The sequence below is a fragment of the Harpia harpyja genome, chromosome 5 (genome assembly GCF_026419915.1).
Source record: "Harpia harpyja isolate bHarHar1 chromosome 5, bHarHar1 primary haplotype, whole genome shotgun sequence".
In the NCBI taxonomy this organism is placed as follows: Eukaryota; Metazoa; Chordata; class Aves; order Accipitriformes; family Accipitridae; genus Harpia; species Harpia harpyja.
Window position 1 is genome coordinate 70,767,715 of NC_068944.1, and position 20,483 is coordinate 70,788,197.

The 20,483-nt window shown below is 39.6% G+C and overlaps 1 protein-coding gene across 1 annotated transcript in view; it reads left to right on the top strand.

Annotated features, from left to right (window-relative positions):
• Positions 1 to 20,483, top strand: part of TG (thyroglobulin) — a 158,675-nt gene that overhangs the window by 41,055 nt on the left and 97,137 nt on the right. Inside the window, exons 22-34 of the mRNA XM_052786814.1 lie at positions 1,152 to 1,322; positions 4,863 to 4,985; positions 6,718 to 6,833; positions 7,453 to 7,561; positions 8,823 to 9,020; positions 10,797 to 10,964; positions 11,499 to 11,564; positions 12,290 to 12,370; positions 14,477 to 14,614; positions 15,751 to 15,927; positions 16,914 to 17,025; positions 17,600 to 17,679; positions 19,115 to 19,258. Coding sequence (XP_052642774.1) covers positions 1,152 to 1,322; positions 4,863 to 4,985; positions 6,718 to 6,833; positions 7,453 to 7,561; positions 8,823 to 9,020; positions 10,797 to 10,964; positions 11,499 to 11,564; positions 12,290 to 12,370; positions 14,477 to 14,614; positions 15,751 to 15,927; positions 16,914 to 17,025; positions 17,600 to 17,679; positions 19,115 to 19,258 — 1,683 coding nt within the window. The remainder of the gene's footprint in view (positions 1 to 1,151; positions 1,323 to 4,862; positions 4,986 to 6,717; positions 6,834 to 7,452; positions 7,562 to 8,822; positions 9,021 to 10,796; positions 10,965 to 11,498; positions 11,565 to 12,289; positions 12,371 to 14,476; positions 14,615 to 15,750; positions 15,928 to 16,913; positions 17,026 to 17,599; positions 17,680 to 19,114; positions 19,259 to 20,483) is intronic.

A 20,483-nucleotide genomic window follows, 5' to 3' on the forward strand; every position in this document is an offset into this window, starting at 1 on the left:
ATCGATATGTTCACTAAAGGTGGTGTATTCAGTTTAAATGACCTATTTTGGAATGCAGTTCCGTAAAGAAAGTTACTTATTAAGTCCCAATTCAGTTGTGTCTGCAGAATTAGCTCATGCATAAAAATCAATGTGAGTAGTAAGAATGGGTTTCTTGGGAGTATAGGTGAGTACAGAGTCTGCTTTGTTCTGTTTCAACCTATTTATTCTCTTAGGTGCGATAAAAGAACAGGTTTATTATAATGCACCCTGACATCAATTAGCTTTTGCCTAAAGTTGTCATTCTTCATTTCCATATGTGTTCCCTGTTTGGTATTGGACTCCTGTGCTTAAAAGTTTGCTCTTTAGGTTTTCTTTACTGCAGGTGCCTGCAGCTAAACCTGCTCCCTGCCTGTTTCTACCTTACCTGTGTGCTGAGTCTCAGTGCCAGCCCTTTCCAAAAAGCCATGTTGTACACATTTAGCTTGCTTCTTTCTTTCTTTCCCTGCTGTCTCCTTAAAAAGTCTGAAGCTTTTGCTGATTTAATTGATGTGATGGCTCTTGTGCTGTTGTTCATAACATTTCACAGATCCATTGCAGCAGGCACTGAACAAACCTGTATGAATATAGAGTTCCTTCTCTGTACTTCTTTGCTTTACAGTACTTAGCATAAACGGAGATTTGATCAATGGCAGAGAATCCTAAAAATGTTTGGAATATGAATTGCAGTAGCAACAAAGCAGGGAGACTACCATGTTTCAGAGCATGAAACACTGCAAATTATGGATCAATTTTCGGTGAAGTCGCTGCTGTACTTGGAGCACTTTTGTCCTACGGCATTGAAACACTCTCCTACTGCATTGACAGGACCAGAGGCAGTGGGCACAAACTCAAACACAGGAGGTTCCAGCTGAACATCAGGAAACACTTTTACTGTGAGGGTGGCTGAGCACTGGCACAGGTTGCCCAGGGAGGTTGTGGAGTCTCCGTCCCTGGAGATATTCCAAAGCCATCTGGACATCGTCCTGGGCAACCAGGTCTAGGTGGCCCTGCTTGAGCAGGGGGATTGGACCAGATGACCTCCAAAGGTTCCTTCCAACCAGAACCATTCTGTGAAACCCAGTAACAGCATTATCAAAGTACTTTTTTCTTTTCTTGTTTGCTTGTAACAGGTATCTCATACTGTCAAAGCAATGAGCAGGGTCTGCAGTGTGATGAAGATGGCCAGTATAGACCTTCCCAACAAGACCCTGACACTAAGAAATCCTTCTGCGTCGATAGCTTTGGAGCAGCACTGGACTGGACTGAAACAGATGATCTCCTTACAGACTACCAGTGCCTAGGTAAGTGTCAGAAGAATATTTTGGATATGTTTTGGCCCCACATAAGTGAAACCTCCTTATGAAAATACTCATCACTTGACAGCTTGTGGGGATTCACTTTCCCATAGTTGTGGCCTCTGCCTTAAGCCACATTCCTCCTTAATTTTGCATTTCTTGACTATATTGGGGAAGCTATTTCTGGTAAGGGAAGAGAGAGAAGCAGGTTTCTTGCACTCTCAGATGGCTGACAGCCTTTGATGTATGCTGACCTCCTGCTGTCTGCTTGGAAACCCAAAAGAGTAACGAGAGGACTAATGGGAAAGAAGCAGAATGATTAATTTCTTCGTAAAATTATCACTTATCAGTGTGTTCATGTGAAATAATAGGCTGTGTTTGGCAATGACCTCACAGCTGCAGCATAACGTCACCCTCTGGGCTCCTGCTGTATGGTATCTGACTTGGTGAACATATCCTTGCAAGCTGGGGGAACTTCTGCTTGAACACAGTTGTGAAATGCCAGTTCTCAAGGATGAATAATTTGAAAAAAAAGTCATGCATCAAACAGTCCCCAAACTGCCTGCAGTAAGGTCTAATTACGGTTCTCAGCCTCAAAGCTTTTGCCTTGCCCAAAAATAGTTTTCCAGAAGTTTTTATTACTCATCATATGATTGGTATCAAATTTAATGGAATATTCAGTTTAGAAACTTATGTCATGATGTGCTCTGAATTAGACAATGTCTTAGGACAAGTGTGATCAGTGGAAGAAGTGTGAAATGGGAGCCATTGGTTGTGAAGAGGTCGCAAAACTATCTTCGGTTAAAATAGCTATTTTTTTCCCTGAGCATACTCAGAGACTGATCGTAGTTATCGACACAAGGTGTTAGCCTCTGTTGCTCTCAGTCACAGCGTTGTTGGGATGTTTGTCTGGGCAGAGGACTCACAGCAGCCTAATTCTCCTGTTATTTACTTACCTTGAGCCTTCTGGCATGAGCATTTCTGGCTCTGTCCAGGATGGAGTAGTTGTAGATATCTGTGTTTATTTTTGTGCGTCATGCTAGAAGATTTCATTACAAATAAATATTTATAAGTGTTGACAATTCAGGGTTTAAAAAAACAACAACAAACACCCAAGAAATCTGGTTGTGTTTTTTTTTTAATAATTTACAGGCTAATTTAATTTCATTTTTTTCTTTTAAAGATCATGCTGCATTTCCAGAAAACATTATATAAAGCGAAACTGATTATCTCTATTTTTACTTTTTGCCCTACCCCTTCTATTTCCTGTAACTGAATTCAGCATGCAACAAGACAGCAGGGTCTGAAGACCGATCTTGCTTTGACAGGTTGATGGTGATTGGGCAGGGTCAATAAATAACCCAGCTCTTTTGGGGGTTTGAGTCTTCAGATGGAAGAAGAATTCCCTTGTATGAATGCACAGTAATAAGCTGTAACAACCCATGCTCATTTGTATTGTTCTCTCTCTTGTTATATTTTAAGCCACGCTTAATATTCATTCATTCATTGCAGCAGGGATAGGATCTAGAGCTTTACCCTAGTAGTAAGTGAGATGGAGAATTTCTGCTATACACTAAGCCTGTGAAATGGCTGAGTAGTTATATTACTGTTGAGAAGAGGGCAGTGTGAACTAACTAGTTCATGAAAATGGGAGCTGGTAGAATATGTTTTGTTGTACCTTTTTTTTTTTTTTATTGACAGAGTAGCTTCATTAATGCAATTTTTTTATCTTTCTTTATATTAAAAAACCAAAATTCAAGAATTAAAAAAAGGCAGCTTTTCTATTAGTTTTGCAATGCTTTCAGTTTAGTGTTTCATTACACTTCCTATTTTTTCCTCTACTTTTCTCCCATATTATTGCAGAGAAAATGGAGGGGTGGGATGAAGCCAGAATTAGGAAAAAAGTATCAGAAGAAAAGAAAAACATTTAAAAATGTAATTTTTATTTTGAATTAGAAATGATGGCAGCAAAAAGTACAAACAACACAAAAACTCTGCTTCTTTTCAGTTTTATGAAAATATGTGAATTCTGGTTTTAACCAGGCATCACTGCAAGTTGCAGATGTAGAGGGATTCAGTTTAGTGCAGAATTAAGCTGATGCTTGTATTTTGGTGTCCTGTATTTCTAGGAAGGGAAAAACTTCCACCTCTGTTTACACCATGATTCAGCCCTCTCCCCAGCCGAGCTGGAGTGCAAGGATATTTTTGTGTTAAATGTTTGGCTAGCCCTCATGCTTTTTCTGAGCAGAAATGACAGTTTTATCAAAAGCATCTGCTGACTCAGCCCTAACAACAGTGGACATTTGCTTCTGATTTAGTCCTGACTGTTCTGCTGTAAGAGTACAAATGATTGTTTTAAGAACTTATCCCTGACTTTTATTTTGTGGTTTATCCAGACATTTCAGGGAGAGAGGCCTGGGATGCTCCTCCTGGACCTCTGCGCCCAAATGCGCAGGGAAGAGAAGGGCTGAGCCTCCAGTTCTCCCGTGTGCAGACATCTCCCACGGTCCGAGATCAGACCAGGGCTCCTGCTTCTTAGCTCTTTTAGGTCTAGGCCAGGCATTGGCTGCAATGAGCCAGAGGTTTGCTTTCATTTGGGGCATTCTGAGGAGAAGTCTGGTCACCACAGGGGTGATGCTTAGTCACCACGTTCTTCCCTTCTCTTTAATATGCTATGCTCACTGAAAGATACCAGTATATCAACATGTGGACACACGGTACCAAAACCCCTTTGTAACACAGTAGCAACCTGAGCCGGGTAGTGGTGGTACCACTGTGTGTCCCTTCACCAGATTATAATCTTCTTCAGGGCACGACCAGGGCCAAACATTCTGGAGCTTAAATTGGATTCTCGCCCCATTTAGTGACCTTTGAGTTTTGCATCTGTAGACCCCATGAGCTTTTCCCAGAGTGTGAACAGTGCTGCTTGTCAGACACCCTTACGCTCAGGTGCAGTGGGTCCAACTCAGAGAGAGTAGATAAAAGGGTTTGGTAAGTAAAGTGACAGGCTGGAGTCAAAGGTTGAATAAAGGAGTAAAATAGAAGCATGTAGGACATCCTACATTGGATAGATCCCTGAGCCTGAAGTCAGTGGAGATCAGGCTGTTGTGCTCCTGTAAACACGTGATGAGGCTCCTAGATTTCCTTTCTAACCAAGTTCTGTTGGAGCTGGCTCTTGTTTCAGTGGCTGTTTTGCAGATAGTTGGTTTCCCCGTTGACTCAATAGTTGGTTCAGTGCCACGAACAAGTGATGGGAGATGGCCAGTCTGCTGCTGGAAGAGAAGTCTCACTTGAATATAAACTTCCAGCCCACTCCTGGCTAACTGTTTTTTAAAAGATCTTGTGACACTTTTTTTTGCTAAACAGAAATTATATCTTCAGTCCAGCTGTCTCCTGTGTTATCTGTGGAGTTATGGTACATCATTTAATGAGCAAACCTCTTTCCCTACAGAATTCTTCAATTTTTATTTCTACCTAAAGTCTTTGTCTCTCTGCAGCATGGGAACTGATAATAGTACCTGGTTGGTTTTTTGGTGTTTTCTTTAGTGCTCAGAAAATTTGAGAGAGTTCCTGCCTCCAGACTGATTTATGGGTCAGAAGAAGCTCAAATTCTTCAGTCTCAGTCATTTGGGGGAGACCTGCAAAGTCCAGCTTTTCAGTGCATTTCAGGTGAGGAAAACTCTCAGAAAATCTGTAGAGACAACACTAACAATCATGGAAAATAATAATCTTCTTATATGATGAGCTTATAGTTAAGTTCCTAGATGAACTATGTATTTTGTGGTTCAGCACCAATTCACTGCAAGATATTTACAACTTTTGGTGACCTTGGTTCAGGGAAGACATTGGTCTTTCTTTCAGAAAGAAGTCTTCTGACTTTACATACCATTTCAGACAAGTCATCTGACTTTAAAGCCAGTTAGTATAGTTTGCAATACAGATGAGAGCTGAGGTTCAGACCAGGAAACATTCATCAGACTTTTCAGACGTGCAGACAGAAGGAGGATTAGGTGTTCAGGACATGTGAAAACCAAGCTTTCACCTCTTCCCAAATTACCTGATTGGCACATAAAAGAGGAATAATCATCCTTGCTTACGTCAGAAGGATATTATAAGGAGTGCAGAGATATTCCTCTGCCGAGCCTTACAGTGTATATACTATATTACTTCTGGATACATCATGTTTGCTGGTTTATATTGGTTCAAAGTCATCTAAACTTTGCAAGGGGAATCACTGCACTGCTTTCAGGCTGCTTTGAATCAGTCTCACCTTCTGTCTCCAAAGGCTCAGACTGTGAAGAGAGGCAGAGGGGTTACATTCAAAATAAAGACACCCAGGCAGTAATAGCACAGGTGGCCCGTTTGTAGGGCAGACATCAGTGGCTTTGTGTCACATGCTGTGATCTAGCTGGAGCAGTCATCTCTCATGCTAAGAAGTGAATACATTAAGCCTTATATGTGTTACTAGAACTATTTTCCTGCACCAGATCATCCCCTAGCTGTATACTATAAGGTTTCTTGCACCTTCCTCTGAAGCTGGAGACCTTCAAAAGCAAGAGACTGAGCTGAGAGAACCGTAGGAATGAAATTAGGGAGGAAAAGATGCCCCTTTGATAAGCAATCTGATTCAGTGCACGCAGCCTGTATTTTTGTTATAGGTTACATCCACTGTCAAATGGCAGCACTACTGCAAAATATTACTGCTGGGGTGCTCACTAAAGGGTAAGGGTTAGTATTTCCCTCTCTGCTTCCCTACAAAGTCAGACAGCTTAGCTTACATTTCTAATAATGTTTTGATCAAAGCTGGTTGATTTTATGCTAAAGACATTTGGAAAAATTTCTACCTCCTATTCTAGGAGCAGAGCTGTGGGCGCAAGTTAGTGGTGAGTGTGTAAGGGCAGAAGGATCTTCAGCCACTAGTAAATCCGGAGGGGGATGGCTCCCTTCCACTGGCCAGGTGGTTGCTGCAGAGGCAGCCGGCACGATTGAAGAACTTGATGTTTCCCTCCTTCCTATCGCTCCAATATTTGTCACAACCTGTTTGCCATGGGGTTACTGTATCAGGCAGATGTGATGTGCTGGCAAAGTGGTCCGTGAGAGTCCTCCCTGCCTGCCTCGGGCAAAATTGTCCACCAGACTGTAAATACTAGGGTGGGTGGTTAGACCTAACTCAGCTGTTTGTATCATCAGGTGAGAAAAACTTTTTGCATTAATTTAAGTTAATTTAAAAACCTAACCCTCTACTAAAATAGTTGAATACTAAAGTTCATCTGGCTAATGAAATTCATGTGCTTGCAGTCTGATAGAGGTATGAAAAACTAGGCAAATGGCAGTGGAATTTGTAGCAGAAATTTTGCATATGAAATGCTAGGAAACCTAAGGTTTCTTTCCTGTTTTTCAGGCTGTGACAGGGAAGATGCATGTGGTTTTGCAACTGTAACTCCTGCTGGTGCTGAAGTTCTCTGTGAATTATACAGTGCTGCTGAAGTCAACTTCAACTGCAGCACCTCTGGATTGGTAAAAATGATCATATTTAAAAATATGTGTTTATCATAATACTGTATGTTCCATATAAGTAGATGGCATCACAGAAGAAAGGCAGACTATTACCTGACCCCTTGCGCATTGCTCTTCACTGTGGCAGTAATAAATTCCTGCAAGTTGGTAAAGCAGCTACACCCAGATGTTTCCAAAAGTGACATCTGAATGTCTCAGTGTTTGGCTGAAACTTTTGCTCTTAAAACATGCTGAACTCCTGCAGTCAGGGAATCTGGTTAACTTAAAAGGAGGGTTAATCTGGATAATCCAGACTAGAAGTATCCAGGTTGATAATCAGGTCAGCTGAAACAGTCATCAGTTCTTGGTGCCTTCCTCTAGCCCAGGGTATGAACTGTGTGCTCCTTAGCACTGCAACATCTTCCTATTCGCTACTTTTAAACACTGCAATGTGGCATTGAAGAGTTGAGATCTCAGTTTGATAGAATAAAAAAAGTCCACACTGGGCCACCTGGAGCTTTGATGGTTATAAGCCATGTGTGCTAATTCCTCCCCCTGAGTTTCTGAATAAGGAAAATGTGTTTTAGGAGAGGAAATCGATTAGGTTGTATTTATTGTGCGTGCCTCTTTTCTGTCTCAGGTGCAAGGTGTTTTGGGGAACCCTGCTGCCACTAGTATCAGTCGTCTCAGCTGCCTGCTTCATGTCAGGAATCCAGAGGGAGATGCAGTGATGGTCTATTTGAAGAGAGGTACCAGATGCGAGTCACTCTCTAATGTTAGACTGCTGTGCCCAAATTTGTCGTTACTTCTATATAGGATCATGACTAAATGTGTGGAGCATCTTTGTTTAAGAAGACACAATACTTTTCAGAGTTTAGCATTTAGTGATAGCCCAGAAACCTCATCAAATCTTCCCTTCATGTCTTGTTCCCTAGAAATTAGGAATACAGCTTTTGTAAGCCATTTTGATGGCTTTCTCCAGCAGATAGTCCCAAAACCCCTCAAATTCTATCCAGTGTATTGTTCTATTCTGTTCTGTTCTGCTGTACTATGATTTCTCTTTATTAAACAGTTTGTTATTTGAATATATAAGATATTATTAACAGCTAGCTTGTACATAATTTAACAGTTTACGTTAATTTTGATTGTGAATTGTCCTACTAATATACCAGCCAAGAAATAACCTGCTCTTCAGTGAATCCCAAAGTGATTCAGCTGAACTAATGAAAGTACAAGATACTTTTTTTTTTTTTTTTTTTTTTGGCTTAGAGTGTGATTGATATCACTGCATGTCCTATCCAATGTATGTCCTACTTTAAGCCTCATGCCAAATTTGAAAGAAGACAACCAAATGCAGAATGCTGCAGAGTTTGAGTCAAAACTCTCTGCTGTCACTGTTTTCCTTTTACTTCTATCAAACCTCTGAGTCACCATTTATTAACAATAATAAAAATAAAGAGCTAAGTCTCCCCTGAAAAAAGACAAGTCCCCTGAGCTTGTTGGAGTCAAAATCTTGTTGATACCAGATCTGCTCTAGATTTCTGTTTATATTGCTAATTAGATCCAGGATTATATGAATCATGTCCTCTTACATATGTGTCTAGTCAGCAGAAGCCTTAACTGCAGATGCAGTTATGCTGGCCAAATTCCACATTTTACTTTTTTAGTGAGATAAGTTTTATTTCATTTATACCTGGGAGTTACTAATGTAGTGTTTGAAAGTGGAATATTACCAACCTTACTGCATACATGGATTTAGGAGCCCTTTGCTGGTACAGTGGACTGGTTTTCCTACCCTGGCAGTACATTCTGACCAACTATCCGGGTATAATTGCACCAAACCATTTGACGATCTTATCTTGCATCTGAAACTCAAGGTCTAGAAAAGGAATTTTAAGGCTGAGTTTTTATCATAAAACTTTCAACCAGCTCCAGTCTGCAGGCAATCCAAAAGCATCCCATCTCCTCTTTGAGCTCTTTTGAACATTCTTTCCTGTTCTGTCTACCCAGGACAAGAATTTAACTCATCTGGACTCAAGACCTTTGAAAGAACCAGTTTTCAGAATGTGCTTTCCGGCGTGTATCGCTCCGTGGTGCTCTCAGCAGCTAGCACATCTCTGACTGATGCTCAGCTCTTCTGTCGGCAGACTTGCAGCTGGGACTCTTGCTGTGACGGCTTCATCTTGAGTCAGATTGCACTTGATGGAGGTATTGTCGAGCTGCAAAATAAAAAATTCTGCAGTAGAAAACCAACACTAACTGAGTAGAACGCATTTTTGGACACAGTACAGCTATCTCTACATCACAGCAGTGTCAGCAGCCTGCCTCTACATCACTGACATTTTTTGGTGTAGGCAGAATTTGAGTAATGCCAAAGACTTGGAGCAATAGAGATAAAGGCCTGAGGTAGCAAGCTGCTCTTGGAGAGGAATGGACATTTTGAAAGGATTATTCTTTTGACCTGCTTTAGACATCTGCATCTGGATGAGAGAAATCATTCTGAAAATGCCTCCGCCCTCATGTAACACAGCTCAGTTGCTAGAAGTTGGTGCCTTTCAGCTGATGGAATTAAGACAGTGCCTCCAGACAGAGTCCTTGTAGTGCAAATGTAAATCAGCTCCCTTTCTGGAGCAGGAAAAGAGGATGCTAAAGAGGGAATTATGTTATGTTATTGCATGCAGGAATGCTATAATCTCCTAAGTCTGGGTGTCTAGCTAGGAGAGCAAGTGGGAGTGGGATGGACAGAGTCTGGCAGAGGTGGGATTTAGGCAGAGCCCACAATTCTGCCAGCAAATTTAAGCACTTGATGTCAGTGCCTGCTTTTTGTAGTTTCTTTTCAAGCTCACATGGGATCAACTTTTCCGTTGGAGGTGCATTTCCTATAGAAAAAGTGAAGTTCTGATTGAGATGTCTCAGGCTTTTAAAGACGGGCTCTTACAAATCCAGGCACGTGCTACTGGCTGCTATGTGGCCAGCACTTCTCCAGTTTTGAGTGGAAAGTGATCCTGGATTTGAGAAAACTTTCTCTGTGGAAGTTGTCAAGCAAATGTTTCCAGAAAATTATCTTCTGGTTTGGCATCTCATATTTTTTTGCATCAAAATATTCTAGGTGGATTCTGTTGTGAAGTCCATTCCTCTATACATTTACCATCAAATTTGGGGGTTCTCCATACCTGTGAGCGTAGAAGGGGGTGTGGAGAAGGTGAATGTTGCTGAGCTCTCTGTTTAGTTGGGGTTACCTATTTGCATCAATACTACAGGTAAATGCATTACTTGGACTAGCATTTTGTTTTAAAAAAAATAAAAAAAGAAGAAAAAAGTAGCATATTCAACATCTCATGTACCCAGTCCATAAAAACAAACCAGAGAGGGCATTGTAAAACCATAGAAATGCCTGAGCTGTGACAGCAAGTACAAAGCAAGAGCTGAGCATTGTCTAGACGTTATGGTAACAGACTGACGCCAGAACACCTGGCCTTAAGCATGCTGGTCCCCCTGACTCACATCGCGATGCTGGGCGAGACTCAAGCCTGGGCTGACTGAAATCAGGCACCAGTCCAGGAAACCATCCCAGTAAAAATGTAAGTGCTTTCTTGGTTCAGAGCCTGAGATTGTAAGACCGCCAAAGGATTAAATATGTCTCCGTGGTGCTATAAAGTGCTGAGAACGCTGTTGGGTATTATCAGATAATAGTAATATTTTATTAGGTGGTAACAGTATGTGCTTAAAATCTCTGAAAGGCAGGCTATGAATGTTTAGTTTAGGTATGAATAGCTAACCTTAGTACTCCAATTTGAATGTATGGCTCTGATTTTCTTCCCTTTTTTTTTTTTTTTTTTTTGGTAGCAATGCTAAAGGTTATCTATCTCGGTGACACAAGTTCAGTTGGCATTTAGAGAAAGTATTGGGATGCTTGGGTGAAAAGCTCTGTGTAAGTGCAAAGCATTATTGGGGTGATGCAACTCTCTCTTTGCCTGAACCTAGGTACCATTTTGTGTAGTTTGATGAGCTACCCAGACGTGCTGATCTGCAATGCAAATGGCTGGAGTCCAACACTAATGTCTGTCATAGATGGGATATGTAAAGGTGTGAGCTATGATGAAAAAGAGAAGATGTTTTCCTTCACCCTGGGAGGACAAGTGTTCAGTGGAAGTACGTCAATGAATTATCTCAATTTCCATTACTTTTCTTTAATTCTCGTATAGACTCTGCCTTTTTAACCAGCCTGCTCTTGTGCTTTTTTCTCAAGTAAATCCATATCTGTACAATCACAAAAGAATAAGAACTCTCTAACTGGATGCATTGTTAGACAGATGGACCTCTCATGTTTTACTGTGTGAACATTAATGAAAGTCAAGAATGTGTTTAGTATGTCCCCCTGTAATACTTGCAGTATTTAATTCAGGCAGATTCAAGCCAGTAATCTGAAAGAAAGGCAAAGTCTGGAGCAAAGACAAAAAGAGAGATGTCTAGAGCTACACAGAAAAAGCAATGATGGAAAATAGAGTAAAGCCTTGGTACCCTGGACCCAGACTAGCACCAGCACACCTGGGACTTTCTTCCTTAGGGTCTTGTACTGTAAATTAGATGCATAGTCTAATCATGCATTTTTAATGCAATTTCTGAGCATTTCAGTACTACCTGTTAATTTGAGCGGCTATTCTAACAAACTTTTTTCTTTATTAGCTTCTAAGTTGGTAGAAGAGGCAGAAAGAAATTTTACTACTTTTCAGAAAATTTACCTGTGGAGAGGTGAGTTATCTCTCAGAAGTTGTTATAAAAGCTTGTGATGAACTGTGGGCAGTGGCAGATGTGTGTTCTATAATGGAAGTGTCATTCTTACTTTATTTTATACTGTCCAAATTGAGACACTACTCAAAAGTCTTTTCTGGCAGGGGTGGGTATAATCTGGAGTAATTCTGCTACTGTCAGTTTCATGAAATTTGGGTAAATTCTTGTGTCTGAGAATTTACTTGATAACTTTTAATACCTGTGAAGATGGTACCATGCAGACACTTGCCTTTGTCCCATCAGTGTCCAGGTACCATAATAATTTGGCACTTTATGCATAACTAGATGGGTTATTTTTATTAGCATGATAACCCTGTATGTGTTATTTTTGCAAGTTTACTTTCTGAATGTTGCAATGTACACAGCAGGACCTGCACAAATTATTTGTGATACTGCTTTATAAATGTACACAGCCTCCAGAGCACTGAGGCTGAATGCATGGTGATTGTGGGTATGGCATTTACTTTTATCCTCAAAACAGCGTGTTTTGGTTTAGGTTTTCCTCAGAGTTATACGGAGATAGTTTTACTCATTTTTGATTCAACAGTTGGTGGAACTACCTAAGGAGTTTTCCTAAATGGTGCACTTTAAAATATTTGTTAAATTTTGGGAACTAAGGATGATTTTGTCTCGTGGAAGAAAGATAAAGGGAATTACTATGCTTTTTAATCCCTGTTGCATTCCAGGCTCCGATATGGTGACCCGGACTAAAACCTCTGCATGCAATGCTACCACTTTGAAGACAGAGAATGTTCTAACGTTATCAGGTATTATAGTAAGGGCAGACAGAGAAGGCAGCAGAAGATAGCAGAGGGGGGGTGCGGAATTTAACCGTAAAATATCATATATTGCCATGTATGCATCATAATGATATAGGTATTGTGAAGTCCAGAGGATTTCTCTTAGGTAGGAAGTCCGATACAGGTTTTGAGAAAGATATTAAAAATGTAAGCCTCCTGTCTTTATGGTTTTTACGTCTCCAGGCCAGGCTGGAAATGAAAGTGTTAAAATGTTCTGTGAAAGCTTATTCTTTCAGACTTACTGAACTGTAAAGACTCAGGAAATATTATTTGGCTGGGAAAAAATTTTGCATAAACCCAGGAATCAAATCCTTAGCCTGGGTACCTGGGCATATTTACTGCTACTGACAATATGACTGTAAATATGATGCTTAGAGAAACTCAGGATGAAACTGCAATCACAAGTGTTTCTACCATGCATGATGAATGTGAGGGACCTGTGAAAGTCTCTAGCTCCTTTGTTAAACCAGGGTCTGCTCTTCATTATACCAAGTCATGTATATTTCCAAAATAATTTGTATTAAATTACTAGAGTTCATTGGGCCTTCAGCACCATAATCCTAAGAGAAAGAGAGCAGTGGAGCCTGTTGAGAGCACTTTGGTTCATCTCTAATGAACTGTAATCCTTGCTGAGGAGTCTTGATGAATACCTGAGCATGTGGTTTAATACATGTAAAATCCTAACATGAAGTGAATTGCTGATTTTGCTTATGTAATTTGAAAGGAAGGTAAACTAAAATGCCCATTTACCTAGTGGTGCTCCTCTACAATTAGTGGTATTTTAAAGTCTAGACTTAAAAAAAAAAAAAAAAAAAAAAAAAAATTGCACTTAATACATTGGGTGAAATTCTCTTGCGTTTACTTGCCCAGGCATGAGTGCAGCCCTCAGGGTTCTCTCCATTTACGGTGCTGTGGCTGATGATATCATTAAAACCTGAAGTTATGCAAGGAATGCAGTTTCTTCCTCCATCCCTTAGTCTTAGTCATGACAGAAAGTGTTTCAAGAGAAACTGAAGGTTGAAGTTAAGTCTTGAGAGGTAACAAGACTTATAAGTCACCTTTTAAAAAAAAGTTATGGATACATCTGGGAAAATATCTACAGAGCTTTTATTACATGGTGATCATCCTTAAAGCACATGGTAACATATCTTTTCTATTTTCTGATAGAAAATTCAAAGCTATTGTGCACTCCCAGCATGTCAGTAGGTACTTCAGCATTTCAGCTGCAATTATCAGCATGTCTTTACTTTCCTATTCTCATTTTTGTCTGGCTGTTTCAGTGCATGTAAGATTAAATAACAGAATCTCTCACAATGTAGGAGTAACTGGGGATGAGACCTGCTGATGGCATTTGATAAATGAAAAGGTGTTTATGAAGAAATTTGTAAGAGATCAGTGAAGAGCGTCTATTTCTTTCAATATTGGACTCTTATTTAGAGGGATTAATTTGAAAACAGCCTGAAATAGCTGTGATTGATTGTTTCAGAGGGAGCTCAGGGTATATAAAGCGTTGCATACACATCTAAAGATCACAGGCAGGTGACAGAAAGTAGTTACTTAATGTAGTCTATGGTAGCATAAACTAGGAGAAATAAATGGCTGAAATAGGTATTAAGCTTGTTAAGAAAACTTTTAACACTGAGAGGTGTAAAAGCTTCTCAAGGGAATATAAGGAAACTGCTGTATTTTGGATTAATAAAACTAGATTAAGGTGAGCATCCTCTGAGGCATCATATTTCACTGTTAGGATGATGTGTTGTATGACTGAGTAGAGAGAACCTTCTTATTTCTAGGTGCTGTGATTTTCATCTAGGTTTTGGGTGGTGGAAATAGTGAGACAATGCTATGTTGTGCAGTGCAGCTCAGCGAGGAGGCATTGCCTACACAAGCATCAATAACTGTGGGTGGACAATTCTGTTACTAAAAGCAGCCTTTGGTGTATGCTAGCCCTACAAAACAGTTGCAGTTGTTCTACTGTGAAAGGCAGAATTTTATATATAAATAAATTTAATTTATTCCAGATCATAGTTAAGTTTTTTGTGGTTTTGAGCAGTTTCTTTGTTTGAATCTCAGATTCCACAAAGGATCTTTTCTACCTAATGGACAACAGCCGGGTACAAAGTGACCTGAACTATTCTCTCCCTTATCAGCAGTATTGGGTCTTCAGGCAGAAGTACTCAGCAGAGGAAGCTATGCTTTGGTGTCTCACACGTAAGACAACTTGGAGACTGTTATTCTGTAGTGAATACTAATTAATTAAAATCTTCCAATAGGTATTATAATCATAATGAATAGAAACTCTGGACTTAGAGATTTTTCAGGGAAAACCCACAAAATTTTTATGGAAGTTGCTAATGGGGCCACCTGTTTCTTCCTTACTAACTTTGTCTACTGTGGCAGAAAGGATACCCATCACTCATCATCAGGATATCCCTGTTATGGGCAAGAGAAGTAGAAGATACAGCTTAGGCAATACTCTGCTCTTCTTGAAATGTTCCCCTCCAAATAGATAGATGACATAGTGGTAAAGGAAGAAGGTATAATACAGATATTTGGGGTTAATGATAAAGTATATTTTGATGCGATAAATGAGGAAGAGTTTCTAGCTCTGACTACCAGGAAGGCAGAACCTAGAGTACTAAACAGTGCACAAACATCACAGTCAGAGGTCAGTAGAGCTATGCCTGTTTAAAATTAAGCATTGACATATGTATTTACAGAAGCCATTGCCCCAGTAATTAAGAAAAGGGTTTGACAGCTTTGTTTCTTTTCTGAAGGTGCATTATTACCCTGGGGCAAGTTTCAGTGCAAATTGCTACAAGCAAATGCTTGAACAGTTGATTCTGGAAAAGTTATTTATATTTTTGTGTAATGTATAAACCCTTTAGAAATATTTTTTTCAAAAATATCCTAAGACATTGTAGAAAATATGTTATTTTATTGTCCTTTCTATTCTTTGAAGTAATAGACCCCCACAACTAATGCAGAGTTATTTTATATACAGTTTGTATGTCAAATTTACTAAAAAGAAAAAGAGAGATCTTTATGAATCACAATGTAAGCATGACACCAATACACTAGGCTAATGCTTGTCACAGCTGGGGAATGTATCTTTCCAATTAGCTGTGGTGTAGCTCCTTTTCTGTGTTCTCCAGGTAAACCTGCTCTTCAGTGTCGCTAGAAACAGAATCTGTCCCTGTTTCTCTTGCGCCGTAACAGAATAATATTGACATTCTCACTTTTAGTTGTTTTCTGATGGGTAGCTTTAAGTGCACTGAAGTCATGAAGAAGAATAGAGAGGGGAAGAAACCCTCGTGTGTGTAACTCTTAGTGACTTTGCTTCCTAGGTTGTTCACAAGAAGATGAGTTTTGTCGAATGGCAGATCTTCAAAACACCACAGACATATACTTTGTGTGCACGCTCTATCCAGAGGCACAGATTTGTGATGGCAGCATCGATCAAATACCAGAAAACTGTCGAACTGTGCTACCCCAACAACCACAGACATTGTATCATAAAATAGGCAAGTTTGGGGATTTGGCCATATAATGTGTGCTCTAACCCTGATAATGCAAGCTAGTGTTTTGGCTCTTGATTCTGAGATAAAAAGTCTGAATATATGAATGAGTCCTGGGATGTGACAGGGCAAGAGAAGGTCAGGCAGTCCTGGGTATGGTTTTTTATTTTTGGTTCTGAATGGAAATATATTAACCATGAGTTTGACTCTCCACCTCAGTTATTCCCAATTCAGAGAGGCCAAAAGTAGCTCAAATAATTTGTATGTTGGGTCTTAGATCTTTTTATGATGTGGGTGAAATGGGAATGTCATTGGGATGTCACCAATGCCATTTTCAACCATTTAAAATTTCCATGGTAGTTAAGCAATGCAAAAATTGAAAGTCATTGAGTGTAGTATTTTATTATCTTTTTTAGAAAATCCAGAGTTACAGACATGTGGATTTTGACCTCTGCTCTTTGAATGTTTCGGAAGTTCAATCATTTTCTCATAGGGCTCATGTGTGGAAGCTGGACAAACAAACTTGTTATCACTGTACAGGAACCTATACATTTGCTGTGAAAAATGTAGTGGTCCATTGAACTAAACTATTAAATTGTGTCTTTTTGGGGAGCTCAAAGTGCAGCCCAAGTTGACTAATGCATGAGTACACTGGTGTCTTCCTATCTGGAGTTGTCCCCCAGTACTTGGACCTTCGGGAAGGAGTAATGTCAATACAGGTCTCAGAAACAGAAGCCCTGGGTTGGAAGTCTTTCCTTGGTGATGTACTTTGCTAAGTTTTTAGAGCCTTCATCTGTTGGATTTTTGTTCATCTTCAGGCTTAACTGTCAAAAGTTTACTGTGATAATGTAAAAATTACCTTTTGATGCATCAAGACCATTGTAGCATAGAAACATAAACTTTACCCTTACCATGTGATTACTTGACCAGCATATGTAAATCATAATGTTAAGCTGATTTTTTTCCAATTTTGTTTTTCTTTTTCCTTCCAGTCACTCTAAAAAGTTCTGTGAAGAGCTTCTACACACGTGTACCATTCCAGAAAGTAACTGGGATCTCAGTGAGGAATAAGACTGACATGAGCAGAAAAGCTGTTTCAGATGGGTAGGGCATGACTGTTCCTTTGTTTTTACTGGAAGTTTAATCGTGCCTGGAATACCGAGGCCCTGTTACGCAAATGAAGGGAATCAGACCTATTGATCCAAGAAAAGCATTATTTGAGAATATTTAATAAAGGAAAAAAAACCCCATATAATTTAAAGGATTTTTATAATTGAGTTATAAATAATAATGTGTATAATTAGTAATTGTATATATGTGAATTATTACTCATACTGCTATTAAATTGCTGGTTGGCCAGTTAAATCTCTTGGCAATAATACACCAAATTAATGTAAACTGATATTTTTAGGGCAGATATCAAAATACTCATCTAAATTATTAGATACAGTCTGGTAGATGTATACTGATAGAACGTAATTTCATCTACAAATGGAAAATGTATGGAGGTGTCTATGCAGTACGAAGAAGCATAAGGTGGTCTTATCATGAAAGGTGTCTCTACAGGTTCTCGGTGTTTCTCCCCTATGCAGTATCCTCTATTCCCTTCTCTATGGCAGAGACAGATTACTACTGATAATAAAAGTGTCGTAGTTTAATGATGTTTTTCCTTTTCCAGCTTTTTTGAGTGTGAGCGTTGGTGTGATGCTGATCCCTGTTGCACAGGATTTGGCTTCTTTAATAACTCCCAGCTATCAGGTATTTTTCCACTATTTTTATTTTTAAAATAATTTCAGTCTTCCCTCATTATTACAAATTTTGCCATTCTTTTGCTGTGAAGGGTACTTTAAAAGCCCTTGCAGATCTTACGCAACTCTCTTTAGCAACTTTTTGAGTAATCGTAACCATTTCTAGGAGTTCAGCCCAATGACGTGTTCCATGTCTCAGAAATTATTAAGAAAACTTCATGAGAATGACTCCTTAAATGGCTGCAGTTCCAACAGCATGGAATTCAAACTGATAAAAGTCCAGGGAACTGTTACTTCTCATTTATCAACCTCTATTCCAAAATGTTGGCTGACTTCTTTTTGTGATTTTTTTGGTTTTGTTTGTTTGTTTCATTTTTTAAAGCCTAAGGGACTTAGAAGCCTAAATATTACTGAAATTAAATGCACGTTAGGCACATAATGTCTGTGGATACTTTGGGGCAGCTTAGCCTTTTGGCTTTCTCGGATGTCTGAACTTCTGTGCTCCCAAATTTTAGTCTTCTACCTGAGGAAGATTGGTTTGGGATAGAGGTTGCCTATCTTCTCCTCAGTATTTTAGCTACTTAAGACATCTCAAGTAAAATTTCTCTTAGTCTGAGGAAATCAGATCTTTAAAAATATGCATGACTTGAAAGCCATTAGAAAGTCAAACACGCATATTTTACTCAGCTGAGATGGTTAAGTTAAGGGGTGTTGCCATCCTATGCTCCTTCTATAGTCAGCAGAGAGATGTGTAGACACAACTATAGGGTCATTAAGAGCTTTGGTTGACTGAATCCTGTTCTGGAGATAGTTTTCTTTCTCTCCACTGACTGTAAAGGAAATGCTGTGTTTAAAAGAAATCTTTAGCAGGTGTTTAAAATGGGATGCCATCCAGATCAAAGTCAATGAAGTAGTTTTTAATATTTTATTCCAAATTCAGATTTAAGCCACTAAAACAGCCAGCTCTGTTTTCAGAAGTGTCATGTGCTAATCAGTTCTCCCTGAGGTCATTAGGATGTGCTGGTTTTACAATTCATTTGAGAATTTGGAACACTTCATAAATATTTTTATCTTGATGGAAGTAGGGGTTGTGTTTCAGCATACATGCAGATTTTTAATTTCCAGGATTGCATTAACAAGGAAGGGCTGCTTGCTCAAAGAAGAGGTCCTGATCTTTGCTCAGTGGAAATACGCCAAGTGACCTTAAAGGGTTATAATGTTGGTGTACCCACCTTCCCTCACATTGAATTAATTGTGATTTTTCAACACTATTTTCAAAACCAGTAAAACTTGGCCCACTTTAGTATTTCCCTCCTTTGATTTCTAAGTCAGTGGAATACCTTTTAATACTCAGTGTAACCATGCTGTATTCGCTTTCCTCAAAATACTATCTAGAAGAGGAAAATTATCCTCATTGTTTTTATAGCCGTGTATTTCCCTGGCAGGTGGAAAGATTCTGTGCCTGACTCTGAACAGCCTAGGAATCCAGACGTGTGCTGAGGAAACAAGAAGTGCTTGGCAAGTCTCAAATTGTAATTCACCAGATGCTGAAGTCAGAGTACACCCGTTTGGCTGGTATCAAAAGCCTGGTAAGCGATGCAGGGCACATGGCCTTTCCGACTGGTTTCTGCACATTGAAGCTAAATAATAAGCTTCAATGTGCAGAAGCTTCAACTTTCTGATGGAGGACCCATTTGCAAGGATCACAAATAGACAAAGCAGACAAGCATGTGCAAGGGAAAGAAAAGTGCAATTTAATCTCCATTTTAATAGAAAAGGAATAGAAGTACCTGAAAGAAGTATAATTTAATTTCTTAGATTGTATGGGACACTTGCGGCCAATGTCAGAATCCAAAGATATTTTGTCCCACTGCACAGTCCTGGTCAGGACATCATTCTGTGTTTCTCACTGCTTGGCTTATGGTTTAACAGTGTGTGTGGATGCATAACTTCAAAAGTTTTGGTTTTGTTACGGAATTTAAAATTCACTTTTGGCTGTTTTGGTAAAGAAAGGGCCAAGACCAATTCCAAGGTAGCGCTGTATTCTTTAAGCAGTAAGAAGCCGTCACGTGTTTAAACAGAAGAGAAGTTGTGAGAGGTTAGGTTATTTCCTCGAGAGGAATCAAAACCACTCACAGTCAAAGTGAATTTTCTTTTTCATAGCGAAACAAAGGCTCCTTTACTTTGTTGAAAAATTCCAATGGGTTTGTCATTTGTCAAACTTCTTTTGGGTGGGTCTAGCTCTACTTTGTTAAACTTTGATAGAACATAACTGAAACAATAAGGAAAACAAATGCCTGGCTGGCTGTATCCCCCTTTATGGGAGGATAGCCTGTTACTGAGTCTACGAAGGCAGAAACTTGTTGAACTCCCCTGAGAGCAGCAAGGCCCCACGGGTGCAGGTACGGTGATGTTGATGGAATCAGGGAAAAAAATTAAATAAGGAGTAGTTTTTCCTGCTTTTAAACTCTCTTAGTTCTTGCAGAGTAGAGAAAGGCTGATACCTGAGTGGAGAGGGGAGGCATGAAGTGTAGATATATACTGTCCAGGGCATGTGATATAAAGATAATCTAGTTAAAGTTGTGTAGAGCTAGATCAGATATCCTAATACACTGCTTTTTACAGTGTTGGTAAACCTAAAGAAAACCTTCATTCACACTAGAAGTGTCATATGAACTCAATCCTGAGTTTTTCAAGTCCTGCGCTGGCACTCTGCCCACTAGACCATCCATTTCCTTCTCTACTGGGGCAACACTTGTTAAAGAGTAGAGACAGCACGGAGTGGGGAGGCACCGGGGAAGCTTGAGGATGGGC